General features: G+C 53.0%; 1 protein-coding gene across 3 annotated transcripts in view; it reads left to right on the plus strand.

Annotated features, from left to right (window-relative positions):
• Positions 1–244: 244 nt before the first annotated feature.
• RAP1GAP2 (RAP1 GTPase activating protein 2) overlaps positions 245–14,069 on the plus strand; it is a 150,731-nt gene continuing 136,906 nt past the window's right edge. For 2 of the 3 annotated variants that reach the window (XM_045518965.2, XM_045518966.2), the window contains exons 1-2: positions 245–364; positions 3,910–3,945. In XM_045518965.2, the coding sequence (XP_045374921.1) occupies positions 321–364; positions 3,910–3,945 (80 nt within the window). In that variant the 5' untranslated portion in view covers positions 245–320. The remainder of the gene's footprint in view (positions 365–3,909; positions 3,946–14,069) is intronic. The other variant, XM_045518973.2, reaches the window with a different exon arrangement.

The following is a 14,069-nucleotide window of genomic DNA, read 5'->3' on the forward strand; positions in this document are numbered from 1 at the left end:
CTCCTGGGGTTCCAGGAAGCCCTGGCTGTGTGGGGCTGAGTTGCCAGCTTGGGCTGTGGTGCAATCCGCCGGCCGAGCCCCTTCCGGATCTGTGGGTTCCTCTGGGCGTGGGGAAACTGCCCTCTGCGACCTCTCTTGGTGCGTCCTTGGGGGCAGGACACACCTCCCACCCTGAGGCCTCACCCACAGGAAGCCGGGCTGGGGGGCAGGCGAAGGGGGAGGTGCCATGCTGGGCGCCCCACCCTACGCCTGTGGCTGTGGACCCCGGTGCAACAGGGCTGCAGGGACATCGCTGGACCCGGGGCCCTGCGGCCACAACCATGTTTGGCAGGAAGCGCAGCGTCTCCTTTGGGGGCTTCGGATGGTGGGTAACAGATGGGAGGGCAGGTGGAGGGGTGGGAGCAAAACTGTCCATGAAGTGAAGCCTTGTTGAGCGTGGGGCTGCCCGTGCAGAGGGCTCTCACACTGTGACTGAGACCCGGTTGGTGAGGGGGGCACTTTCAGATGCCTGGGCTGGATGGAGATGGAGGATTCTGGCTGGGGCATCTGACACTAAGCTTTTCCTCACTCTCCCTTGGGTACAATCTTCTAGGGGATCCAGAGGTGGGAGCTGGAGCAGTGTGAGTGTGACTCTGCGACTGGTTGAATGTGTGTCTCTGTGTCATGTGTTTCCGTTTGTATGTGCCTCTGTGATGATTGTGAACGTGTGTGGGGTCCGGGACTGTGTGTGCAGGTGTGCATGTCTGTGTGACAGTGTGTGAGGTGTATGCCTGGCGGGGTGGGCGTGCCTACCTGTGCACTCTGTGTTCCTGAGCAGCTGCGGGTCTACACCTCTGGTCTTGTCTCCCTGAGTGTGCATGTGTGTTCTGCTCTGGTCTGTGTCCTCTTTGTGACTTCGCCGCAGGCGGAGTCTGTGGCCTGCTGGGCCTTTGGGCTGCCTCCTCTCTGCGGGGGTGAGCTGTGAGGGGAGGGGGCAGGCCTGTCTCTGGAGGCCCCTCCCCCTCCCCCTGTGGCCAATCCTAGCTTGAGCCTCTTCTGACCTTCTGGGCCACCTTTTGCTGCTAAGCTTCTATCTGGGACAAGGGAGAGGCTCTTTCTTCCCCATGGGGCCAGAAACTGGGGAAACTGAGGTCACAGGCTTGTCTCTGGTTCCCAGCTGCTGGTGGCTGCTCCTCAGCTGGGGAGCAGGGTCTGGTGGTTTTCATTATCAGTTTCCTTTCAGCTTCTAGGCCCAGGGCATTGTCAGAGAAGAGGTTCCTACTGCTGGGGGGAGGGTGGTCAGGGCTGTCCTGGTGTAGAATCTGGGGTGGGCAGTGATGGGGACACCAGAGTTTGGGGGAAAGAGGGAGGGAGGCACAGGGGCCATAAGACACGGTCTCCAGTCCTCTGGCTGATAACCTGCTCCCCTATGCATGCAGCTTTTGATTTCCCCTTTCCTCCTCTTTGGGGGCACTTTGCCACCCTTCCTTTGGTGGGAGGGGCTTGTGGATGCTTCATGTTTGGCAAAATGAGAGAGTGAAGGTGAGACAGTGCCGGGGGTGGCCCAATGTGGCCTCCTAGTACCTGCTCACAGGCCTTCCCTGATGCCAAGGGGCTGCTGTCCTGAGAGTGGGGTCTGGGTTCCAATCACATGGTCCGCTTCCAGGTCAGGGATGAGTGTGCGAGGCTGGGCTGGGATTCCTGCAGGGCCGGCCCCAGCAATGGGCTGGTCCTCCAAGGCCCACTTTTCTCCAGGAGGCGTGGAGCAGACAGACTGTGCTTGGCACCTCGTACACGCTCAGTAGGTGCTTACAGAGTGACTTAGTGAGATGTTTTCCCCATGACAGGCATTTGGTTGGGGGCCCATTGAGTGGAGGGGCTGGCAGGGCTCCCTGGTGGAGTTGGAGGGAGATGGTGGGCATCATGTGGGGATGGCTGTCAGCTGGGAGGGAATATTGCAGTGGGTTGAGGGCTGAATTACAGATTCCTGACACTCCAGACAGTGAAGAGAATCTTGGGGGTGGTATTGTCAAAGGTCCATGGGATGCCAGCATGGACAAGCTGATGAGAGTAGTTGAGATGGGGTGGGGGAGGGAGGAGAGAGAAAGCACCAGAGAAAACCTGGGGACCTCGGCTTCCTGAAAGGGAAAAGCCTAGTGTCACAGCACTGCCCTATCTCCTCCATCTCAGCCCTGCAAGGCCATAGGCCCAGCCCTCTGGGGCCACACCCCAGCGTGAGAACCCTGTTGACTGGGTAGGTGTGGATGTGGGTGCTGGGACAAGGGCTGCTGTGGCCCAGAGTATGACCCAGAGTGTCAGTGGGTGGTGTGGTGGGTGAGAGGGTGTCACACCCGGAGCCAGGCTTCTGGTGCTGCTACACCTCTGCTCTTTGAGGAACCCAGATGGGACACTTCCTCTCTCTGGGTCTCAGTTTCCCCATGTGTAAGTGGGGAATTTCTGCCTTACCCACAACACAGGGATGTTGTAAGAATTAAACAAGATTCCTGGAGAAAATATAAAATATAAGGGCTTGTTGTGAGGGGTTCCAGTTGCATTGCTCTGGTCACAGATATTACTGCAGAGTGCAGGGGTCTGACTCCTGAGTCCGGCTTCCTCCCATTCGGTGGGTTGAATGGGAGTGGAGGAGGGTCTGCATTCCAGAGGGTGTTAGGAGCCTGTGAGACCCTGGGGAATCTCATGGAAGCCCCAAGGAAGGGACCCAGGAGCATGTGGGGAAGGAGCTGGGAAGGGAGGGATCTGGGCTGCAAGCCTTGGGTGTGTCTTGTTTTGTTGTTGGGCACTGAGATCAGAAGATGCTGGGAGTTTACTCAGAGTGAAAGGATCTTACCCCCCAGCTCAAGGGCTTGGTGCTGACTTGGGATTGCTGGGGCAGCTCTGCGTCCTCACTGTGTGGCCCCTGACACTGCTCCCCTTGCCCTGCTGGCCCCAGTAGTCATGAGCAAGGGAAGTGAGTGGCAGAGGTGAGCTGCTGGACAGAGGTGGCTATAAGAACTTTCCAGGATTTTGAGCATCCTGGAGGTGGTGATTTTGGTGGCATGGATGGCGATGGTGACACTGATGGTGATGGTGATGGTGATCCTGGCGTTTGTGACACCTAAGCAAGAGGAGACACAGATAGCGGGAATCTCACCTACTTTTCTGTCTCTAGAGAAAGAAAAGGGTCTCTTCTACCAGCCATAAGGGCTGGCATATGCAGAGTGTAAAAATAGAAGCCTAGCAGCACTGCCTTGGCTTGCAGCGAGGGTGGGCGCAGGCTGGGACGGAGGAGCTGGCTGCCGGGACAGTCTGCCGCAAACGTGATCTTCTTGCTCTGAGCTCCTGTGCCCAACAGCTCCCACCTCCCATGCACCCTGGAGCCTGCTGTCAGGTTCTGTCCCAGGAGGGGCTTCTGCATCCTTGGCAGGACCAGCAGCTTCCAGAACAAAGGGTCCCTGGGACTGGAGGTGCTGGCATCTTTCTAAAGCAGAAGCCCAGGAAATATCCATATGTTGGTTGTCCAGGAACCAGTGAGTGACCCATGCAGCTGGGTTGCAAAGTCCTGTTGCTGCATGTGGGTGACCAAGGGAGAGACGACATGGAGAGTACTTAAGACCCCTGGGTCTGGAGTCAGATACCGGGATCGGGACTGGGCCAGTGATTTTACCCTCCTGAGCCTGTTTCCTCATCTCTGAAATGGGGAGAATAACAGGACCGGCCTTACCGGGTTATCTGTGGCTCCAGCTGTCCCAGAGCTCCCGGTCCTCCCTTCCTGGGCTAGGGGAGAACGTCCTTCCTCCTGAAGCAGTGCTGTCCCCTGCAGGACCTGTGGGGCTGGTGGTCGGGGCTGGCCCCAGGACCTGTTCCCCCCAGGTGCTATGTGGGAGCCCTCAGCCCTGGCACTGACAGAAACCCTTGCTTTTCTCTTCGCAGGATCGACAAGACCATGCTGGCGAGCCTGAAGGTCAAGTAAGTAGCCACTTCCTGTTACATAAAGGTCAGAGGTAATGGCAGACCTGAGCTCCGTGGGGGCCCTCATTTCCCTCCAGGTTGTGTGAGCGGGGCTGTTGCATTAGTCAGATTCTCAGTCCAGGGGCTTCAGGGGTTGGAGGAGGCTCTTGATTCCTGCAGCATCTGGGGAAAGGCAGACGCTGGGGAGGAAGCAGCAGGCCCCAGCCTGGTGGAAATGTGTAGGGCAATGTGACTTTCAGGCCGCAGCTCAGGGGTGTAAGAAAGGTAATTGTATTTTCCATCGCTTTAATTTTTGTGTGGAGCCCCAGTCCCATCAGGTTGTCTTTCTGACATTCCCACGTTCTTGAAAAATTATGCCGCACGGTTCTAGGACTGGACAAAAACCCCCAGTGTGTGTGTGGTCATTGAGTCATCTGTTACCAGACATCTCTCATCCTGATCAGCCTGGTCCTGAGGCTCTAAGTGAATTCCAGCATCAGATTTAGTGTGTCATCTCATCTGTGTGGGGAGCACTGAGCAGGCACCCCTCTGTCCTAGAACCTCCGACTGCTCCTCTCTCATCAACCCTGGTTCCTTTTTCCCCCATGTTTCTGGCTGAACCATTTCATTGGCATCTGGATCCTCTTTCTCCCTTGAGACTTAACACATCAACTCCCGTTTGCATCCCTCCCTTGGGCAATGAGTACTGACCAGCCACTTTCTCCAATTGAATGAATTGAAAAGAAGGGAAAACCAGCATTGGTCACTAGCTCAAAATATTATCCTGCCACATATGAATTAGTTTGTGCATGAAAAATTCCTCTACTGGGTAATATTTATTTTATTTTATTTTTAAAATATTTAATTTTTAAATTGCCTTTAGAGGCAGCCCCTCCTGCTTGTAACTCCCCCATCTCAGTGGAAGAGCACCTCTGCTGTACCATTAGGTCACCAGTACTGACTCTGCATCCCCTGGATACAGGTCCCTGGGCAAAGCACAGCAGGTCTCAAGAGTTGGCATATAAGGCGGTCAAGTTAAGGAGGCTTCCCAATCTGGTTTGTTTTGCTTGGAAGGGTGAGGGCAGGCAGGTACCAGGGCAAAGATGCGTGGCAAACCGTCCCCACCTTCTGAGAGCTTTTAGTCTCTCTGTAGAGTTGACACCAGGGATGCAGTGGGAGCAGTCATGGAAGACTGCTGGTAGGAGGTAGCTCCTAAAGCAGCTCTTAAAGATGGGGCCGGACAAGGGGCCCATCTGTGCCTGTGCTGGTTGCTATGGGTGTGCATCAGTGCAGCCCAGGGTTCAGGACAAGTCACTCTCAGGTAAGACACATAACTTCTCTGGACTTCATTTTCTGTCTCCTTTGTCCAATGGGCACAACAATGTCTGTCTTTTCTAGAGCTTCCTATCTGCGTATTGAATGAGATGCCAGGCATGAAGCTGGGTTACTAAAGGGTGTAGACTGGTGGGAGGGTGGGGGTTTTTTGGTGCTGTCTTGAGACATCTAGTTCAATTTCACAAGTGTTTACTGAGGGCCTGTTTGTTTTAACTGGTAAAGAAGATACACGTAACCTGGAAAGAAACTAGCTATGGGGTGAAGTGAATGGCTGGGGGCATGGACCGGTTTGCGATTGGGACCCTAGGGGGTCTCTGGGTCCCTGGGGGACAGTCTGAGGGTCTAGGCCTTGGGGAGGTGGCATGGAGAGTGTTGTCTAGGACAGAGTGTAGGATGGTGTTCCTACTTATACTTGATTAAAATTCTTCTGATTGTAAGAAACAAAAACCCAGTGTAATCTGGTTAAGCCAAGGATGGAATTTATGGAAAAAATCCTAGGGTGCCTCAGGGAACCCAAGGTGGGGAGGCAGAGCTATAGATGTGGAGAGGTTGGATAGGAACTAAAAACCCATCCCTGTTAAAATCCCAGCTGATTTCCTTGCAGAAATTGATGAACTGATCCTAATTTCCATATGGAAATTCAAGGATAATCTTGAAAAAGAAGAACAAAGTTGGAGGACTATAATCCTGATGTCAAATTTACTACAAAGTGACAGTAATCAAAAGAGAGTTTGGTACTGGCCATAAGGATAGATGTATAGATCAATGGAATCGAATTCAAAGTCCAGAAATAAACCCTCATATTTGTGGTCAATTGATTTTCAACAAGTGTGTCATGACAATTCAATGGAGAAAAATAGTCTTTCAACAAATGGTGCTGGACAACTGATATCCACATGCAAAAGAATGAAATTGAATCTCTCTCTCTCGCACCATATACAAAAATTAACTCATAATGGATCAAAGACCTAAATGTAAGAGCCAAAACTGTAAAAGTCTTAGAAGAAAACATAGATGAAAATCTTTGTGACTTTGGATAAGGCAATGATGTCTTGGGTATGATACCAAAAGCACAAGCAACAGCAACAACAACAAATTGTTTAATTGAACTTCATCAAAATTAAAAACTTTTGTGTTACAAAGGACACCATCAGGAAAGTAAAAGGACAACCCACAGAATGGGAGAAAATATTTTCAAATCATATATCTGATAAGGGACTCCTATCTAAAATATACAAAGAACTCTAACAACTTAATAGTACAAAGACAAAAGCGCAATTTAAAAATGGGCAAAGGATCTGAATAGACATTTTTCCAAAGAAGATATACAAATGGCCAATAAGCACATGAAAAGATGTTCAACATCATTAGTCATAGGGGAAATGCACATCAAAGCCACAGTGAGATACTACTTCACACCCCCTGGAATGACTATAATCAAAAAGACAGATAATAACAAATGTTGGTGAGGATGCTGGTGGGAATGTGAAATGGTGCGGCTACTCTGGAAAACAATTTAACCTCAAAATGTTAAACGTAGAGTTACCGTATGACCAGCAGTTCCATTCTTCAGTATGTATCCAAGAGAAATGAAGACATATGTCCATACAGAAACTTGTACATGAATGTTCATAGCAGTATTAATAATAGCCCAAAGTGGAAATAATCCAAATGTCCATCCACAGATGAATGGATGAACAAAATGTGGCATAACCATACGATGGTATATTATTTAGCCATAAAAAGGAATGAAGTACTGACTCATGCTACAACATAGATAAACCCTGGATACATTGTAAGTGAAGGTTAGTTATTGAAAACCACATATTGTATGATTCTATTTATATGAAATGTCTAGAATAAGCAAATCCAGAGAGACAGAAAATAGATTGGTGGTTTTCTAGGGCTGGAGAGGTTGTTGGGAGAATGAGGGGAGTGATTGCAAAGATACAGGCTTCTTTTTGGGGGGTGATGAAAATGTTCTGGAACTTGAGTGGTAATCGTTGCACAGCCTTGTGAATATACAAAAAACCATTGAATTGTATACTTAAAAATGGTGAATTGTGTAGTATAAAAACTACATCTCAATAAAACAGTTAAAAAAAAAAAAAGAGGGAATCTGATTGGTCCAGTTTAGTCCAATAAGTTTAGCTGGAGAGGTGAGGTTTTATGGATGAAACATGGCGGCTGCAGCCTCCTCTCTCTGTGGGAGGGGTTAGTTCTTAGAGAAGAAAGATGAATCTCGAGCTGGGCAGACAACATAAGTTTTATCTGGCCACCTCCACGACCCTGGGCACTAAAAGGAAGATCAGTACCTGCTCGTCCCCTTCTTTCCCCCACTAATACCTAAGGTGAAATTCTGCCTCGGTGTCCAGGGTGTGACTTTGCTTACTGATAGGTCACTAGGCAGCCAACTGCACATGCTAGGGCTCTGCTAGCCTTAGAAGGAGACGCTGCCTTCATTCTGCCTCTGCTGGGTGAGATATCTTTCTCTCTGCTAGTGCCTCCTATTGGCTTTTCTCCTGAGCACCAGACACCCCTGGGCTGTAGCCCATGCTCCCGATTGCCTTGGCTCCTTCCCCAGCTACCTGGTGTCCTTGCACGAAGACAGTCAGCCATACAACTCCTGAAAGTGTCCCTGAACCATGCGGCTCTGAAGACGGGGGCTCTGGCCCTGCTGTTATTGAGCACTTACCACGTGCTCAGTTTTCATCACAGTTTCCCTGAGGTTTCACAGCCACCTTGTGAAGTAGCTTCCACTACTCTCTGCATTTTACCAAAGAGAAAGGGAGGCTTGAGAGGTTAGGAAACTTGGTCAAGGTCATCAGTAAGTAGGTCATGCAGTTGGGATTTGAATCCAGGCCTGTATTTCATGGCTGGCTCAGTCCAGGCTGGAACTGGATAGTTCTCCACACCTGTCCCTGTAGATAGGGAATCTGGTGCCTTGATCCCAGAATGCACTTCTGCCTCCACAGGGCTGTGGGTGGGAGGGCCTAGCCCCTGCTGGAGGCCCAGGTTGAGAGGGGCTGTGGTATCTGAATGACAAGGACCCTCAGAGTTAAGGGATGCAGGGGGCCTGGAGTCACAGAGGGACACTGGAGAGGGGATGGTGGCAGCACATGCAGGAGAAGGAGTTGGAGGATCAAGGTTATAGCCCCAGACTAACAAACGGGCAAATCGTTAACCTCTCTGAGCCTCAGTTTCCCCATCTGTAAAATGGGATGGTTGCGCTGGTGTCCAATCTGCTCTCTTCTGGCTTTGATTTTCTAGAGGTTCACCTTCATGGCTTTTGTCCTTTCGTGTTTCTCTTAGGACTTTGATGACAGTAGGTGCTGGCTGTTGAATAAGTGAATGCACGCACGTGTGAATGAATGTCTTTAAGAGCAGAGGCATGCTTCATCTCTGGCTCCCTGCAGCCTAACACCGTGCCTGGCACATGGCAGTTTCTCAGTCTGTATTTGCTGGATGGATCACTTCTGGGTCGTCACGGTCAGCCTATCACATGCAGGGGAAGGGCTGGCGAGAGACAGACATGGTCTGTAGGTGGGGAACCTCCCTTCTCCAGCCTGCTCTGGGCCAGCCTGGGATGAGGTCCATGTCAGCAGAAGTTGAGCCATGGTCAGACTGGATTCCCCCAGGGGACAGCCCAGGTTGGCAGGGGCAGGAGTTTGCTCGTGGAGCTCCCTGGAGCAGCATCCAGAGTGGGTAGCTGGGAACCACAGATACTTTCCTCTACTCTTTCTTTGCTGCCCCTTGCCCTCCTTCTCAGAGACCCCTGCTTTTCTGGAAAGATAGGCATGTGCGTGTGTGTGTGTGCACACACGCGCACGCATGCACACACATGTGCACTTCATGGGCTGGGGAGCCGTGCCCCAGCCATCTGACATGACTGTGGTACACAGGCACTGGCTGTCTTGGGACCAGGTAAGCATGGGGATGGCTCAGTGCAGCCGTCTCCCCTGCTGCAGGCCCGGCATCGCACACACTCCTGTTGATGGGAAAATCTAAAACCCATCGCCGTGTAGGAAAGAGAATCCAACTTTTAAATTGATGGTCCCTGCTTTGGTCACTGGAAGTGGGCATCTCTAAATAGAGAGAAAGCATGTGCTAGGGCCTCGAGGGGACTGTGGCCCCATGTTTCTTCCTCAGGAGGAGGCGGCAGAGGGCCTGGAGGAGCCGTCTTCCCAGCAGCCTGGCTGGGGCAGCACTTCAGCCTTCCTATGGTTTGGGCAGAAGCTACCACACAGCTGTCCCTACTCTGGAGGTTTCAGATTTCACCAGTTAAGAATTAAAAATCCTGTTAGAAGTGAGGCGACTGGAGGGCAGGAGCAGACACTGTCTCAGTGTAACTTCCCTTGGCCCCTTGGGTCCCTGATGGCAGCTGCTGGAGTCAGTGTCCATGCAGGATGGGGGCTTGCCACATCCAGAAACTCACTTTCTTGCTACGTCACAACCCTTTTAAACTCAGGGCTCTCGCTCCATCCTGTGAGGATTACGCACAAAATCTGGGTGGTTGCCTGTACAGACATCTGCCTCTCCAGGTTCTCTTGGTGTCACTGGCAAGGCTGCATTTTGGGGCGGGGCAGAGGGAGAGAGCAGAGTCAGGCCCCTGGTGACTGTGCATCAAGTCTCTGCCTCCAGCTTTCCAGCCTGCCTTCCAGAAAGCCCATCCCTGCACAGTCCACCCCTTGATTCCAGTGTAATGGCTTTCTTCCATGCATTGTTTGAGGGCCATGATCACCAATTCATTTCCCCATCTTTGACCACCAGGCCTTTGTTTACTGTGGATTACAAGAATCCTTGAGGCACCACCAAGAAGTTCTAGAACCTTCTGGGGCTGCCCCATCTCAGTCAACTCTTCTACACACCTAGGGCATCTGTTGAGTTTGCTGGGGTTGCCAAGGACAGGGGGAGCTCGATGTATGGGGGGTTAGAAAGCTGAATCAGTTCAGCTCCCATTTCCTGGGCATCTACATTCCAAGCCCAGTGCTAGGCCCTGGGGCTGGTGGGGAAGCAGAGATAAAAAAGACAATTTCTGTTCCTGAAAGCTTATAGCCCTGCAGGGAGACAGACAGACAATTGCAATGGAATGTGACAAGTGCCAACAGAGTTGTCTTTGGAGAAGATGAAGGAGAGCTTCCTGGAGACTTGGTGATGCCTTAGCCATCTCCTGGGGGAGTGAGGTCAGCATGGAGAGGGGGAGACGCACTTGCAGCAGCAACTGCGCACAGGCAGTGAGGTGTGAATGGCGCGAGCTGGGAGGGACCCGGGTGCTTTTATTACACCGGACAGATCACTGGGTGCGAGTGTGGGGACAGGCTGGGCCACGTCAGGGAGTGTGGGAGGGCTGTGTAGGGGGCTGGGCTTGCCTCTCTGGGTGACTGGGAGCTATGGAAAGGCTTTAAGGCAGGGGCGTAATGTGATTTGAGTTTGAAGGCTCCTCTGGCTGACATCTGCTGACTCACTGGAGAGGTTGGAGGCCGGAGCAGGGCAATGGGGTTGGGGAGAGAGGACAGACTGGAGAGCGCTCGAGAAGGCAGACTCCCCAATCTGGAGCTGGTTTGGATGTGGGAGAAGAGGGCAAGGGAGGGGTCAAGGTGAAGACTCAAGTCCCTGGGTGAGCCCTTGAGTGAGTGGATGTTGGTCCCACGGATGAAGATGGGAGTTTGGGCAGTTCCGGGTAGAGGGAGAGAGTGAGGCTCTGAATATACAATCTCTGCTCCCCACTTTCCCCTCTCCCCTCATGTGTGGCTGGCTTAGAACCCAGCCTTTATACCCAGCCCCCGCCCCTGCCCTCCCATAGAAGGGTGCAGAGGAGAGGAGCAGCATCTTGAGGGGTGCAAGAGCTGGTCTGTGGCCAGAGAAGCAGGCTGGGCAGCGCTCTCACTCTGGCCTTGCAGGCCGAGCTGGTGGCAGTCCGGGCTCCTGGCCCCACACAGCTTTGGGAGTGCCTTTGGCAGGTGAGCGCCAGGTGAGCATTGGCTGGTGCCATTGCTCTTGTAATTGACAGCTGGCTACACTGGGTGTGCAGGGAACCCACTTCCAGACACGTTCCATGTGGGGCCTAGGGGAACATCCCTGTTTCTGTTTCAAGTATCAGCCCTGGTTCAGTGGTTTATTTAGCATGGTCCCCTAGCCTGAGAACAGTGCTGGCGTGTGTAGGTGTGTGTAGGTGTGCGTGCATACTTGTCCATGCAGGTGGACGAGAGCTTTAAGGGCCCATGTGGGTGACTGTGTGGTGCCTTTTTTGGCTTTAGCGAGTTCCTATGGTAACCACGAACATGTCTGTTTTGGGATCTGGAGTCGTGGGGTGTGAGTGGCTATGGGGAGAAGCAAGGCGGGCGGGTGCTTCACCAGCATCTGGGCTGGGGCCCGATTTCATTGCCGGGCACGGGGGAAGCACCTGGAGGTGCCATTTGCCAGACAGCAGGGTCTGCAAATCCCAGGGATCTGCGTGCTCCTGGCCCTCATCCTGGCCAGTCTCCACCATGCCCAGGAAGCCCTGGTGAGTCCCTGTTCTGATTTCTTCGTGGCCAAGCAGCAACCTGGGTCTTGACCAGGTCTGGTCGTATCTGCTTATGGGCAGCAGGGAGCCGCTGGCAGCTATGACCAGTAGGTACTGGGCCTGGGGCTCTTTTGAGATGAGAATGGGATGGCGGGCAGGAGGGGCTCTACTTCTTCCTGGGACCCTGTGAGGGTGTTTTCCGCATGGCTGGTGAGTTGAGTGGTCCTTGGTGATCCTGTGGGACAGGGCTCTGTTACTGCAGGTGACAGGGCAGGGATGCAGAAGAGATGTCGATGGGGTGGCCTGCATCCTGCAGCCCCGGTCCAGCTATCCTTGATTGGGAGGCCCTCACCCATTCAGCTCCCTGAAAGCCCTTGTGCACTCCCAGGTCTCTGGCCATACCCTCGAGCTTCTTCAGAGGCCTGATGGCCTGGTCTGGATGGGAAGGCTCAGGGTCCCATGAAGAGGAGGCTGGAGGGCTCTGGCTCCCCAGGAGCTGAATTCAGCCAAGGCTGGGGGGGAATTGCTTCAGCTGGGCTTTGGCGAGAGGCTCTGACTACCCACACTGTGTATCTCTTATGCTTTGTGTCCATACACCATGGACCCTTGAGTGTGTCAGGATCCCTGCATCCCCTGGAGAAGCTTCTGATGGACAGGTGCCCAGGATGCACACAGGTGTCTGGGGTTGGGGGGTGCTTGCTTCTCTCCCCTTCCTCTTGCTGGTTCCTCTGGGGCTGGGAGCAGGGAGTGGGGATGAGGGTATCAGGAGGGGATGTAGATGGCCCCCTGGCTTGTGCTGAGAGCCCCCCAGGAGCTAGCTGCTCCTTTTGCCTCTGAGGGGGGCCTGGGTGAGGCTATGCTGGGATGGGGGCCGTGTGGCAGGGCTTGCTGGGTCTGGCTGAAGGGCAAGGGGAGCAAGGGACTGGGCAGTCTGTGCTTTTCCCAGACCGTTTTGGCCTTGCCTGTCTGGAAGGCTGAGTCTAGAACCTGATCCCCAACAGTTTTCACTGGGAGCATTGGAAGAGGAAAAGGGAACCTTCAGGAGAGACCCCCAGATCTCTGGAGTCCTTGACTCTTAGGGCTTGAATTAAAAGAAAGTCAAATTAGGCACTATGTGAATACCTTGTGCCCTTTAGGGCACTAGTCACCCAGCCTGAGCATGGTCACCCCCAGTGACTGGCAGAGCATTACCTGGTAAGGATGCCTGTTCTGTTGCACCGCAGCTCTGATTGTTCAAAGCTGACTGTTATTTTCATCTGGAATCTCTGAAACTGCCGCGTCTTGGTCCCTCATCCCCCAGCCCTAGACAAGGCTAATAATCCAGCTTTCTCCTGAGAACCCCTTAGGCTTTGGAAGGTGGCTGTTGTTCCCTGAGTCTTCTCTTCCCCTGGTCATCCTTGACCTCTCTGGGTGTGTTTGGGATTTCTTACTGCCTGGGTTGATGTTTGTTGGAAGTACTCAGGTTTTCTAGGCTTCATTTCAAAGCTTGGCCAGAGGGGTTGGCCTGGGCAGCCTGCGGGGAGCCCGATAGACATGAGGATGGACAACGAGAGGTCATGGGCTTTAACCTCCTCATTTACGGATCAGTAAATGACGTGGCCCAGCGCGAAGGCGGTGTGGGCAGGACCAGGCCACGAGAGGTCGGCTCTCCATCTCTGTTTCCCCATCAACTCCTCCATCTTCGCCACTTTCTGATTTAGGACCTGGTCTCTTCTTTCTGAAGACAGACCTGATGCCTGCAGGGATCTGGCAGGGCTGAATACAACCGCCGGGAAGGGTCTAGGGGGCACCTGTGAGCACACTACAGGAAGGCCACCTGTCTCCCCAGATCTTCCACATCACAAGAGAAGCTGGAAATCTGGAGTGTTAGGCAAAATCTTGACAACTAGCTCAAGAATTTAAAAAATAAAGCGCCATATGTGACCCATCCTGCAGGCCAGGTTCACCCCACCTGTGCTGCTTCCGCTCCAGGTATCCAGGTGTGTCAGCCCTCCGGGTCTCAGCTCCTGTTGCCCTATGGCCGACTTCCTGGTCCCTACTCCCCAGGTCACCCCTTTCCTGGTACTGTCAGCTGCCACCCCTGCCTTCAGCCACTGACTGATCTTTTCCTGCTCTGGCCCCAGATTGCACTCACTCTCAATTAACCTTTTCTCCTTTCCAAATCCAGTTCTTTCCCTGTCACTGGGTTGTGAAGCCCCTGAGTCACCAGGGTTTGTCCTCTCCCGCCCACCTCCCGTTCAGGCCCATTATCTCCTGCCCAGACGGTGACAAAGGCGGTCTAGTTAACCTCCTCCTCGCGCCT

This window comes from Camelus bactrianus, chromosome 16, assembly GCF_048773025.1.
Source record: "Camelus bactrianus isolate YW-2024 breed Bactrian camel chromosome 16, ASM4877302v1, whole genome shotgun sequence".
Classification (NCBI taxonomy): Eukaryota; Metazoa; Chordata; class Mammalia; order Artiodactyla; family Camelidae; genus Camelus; species Camelus bactrianus.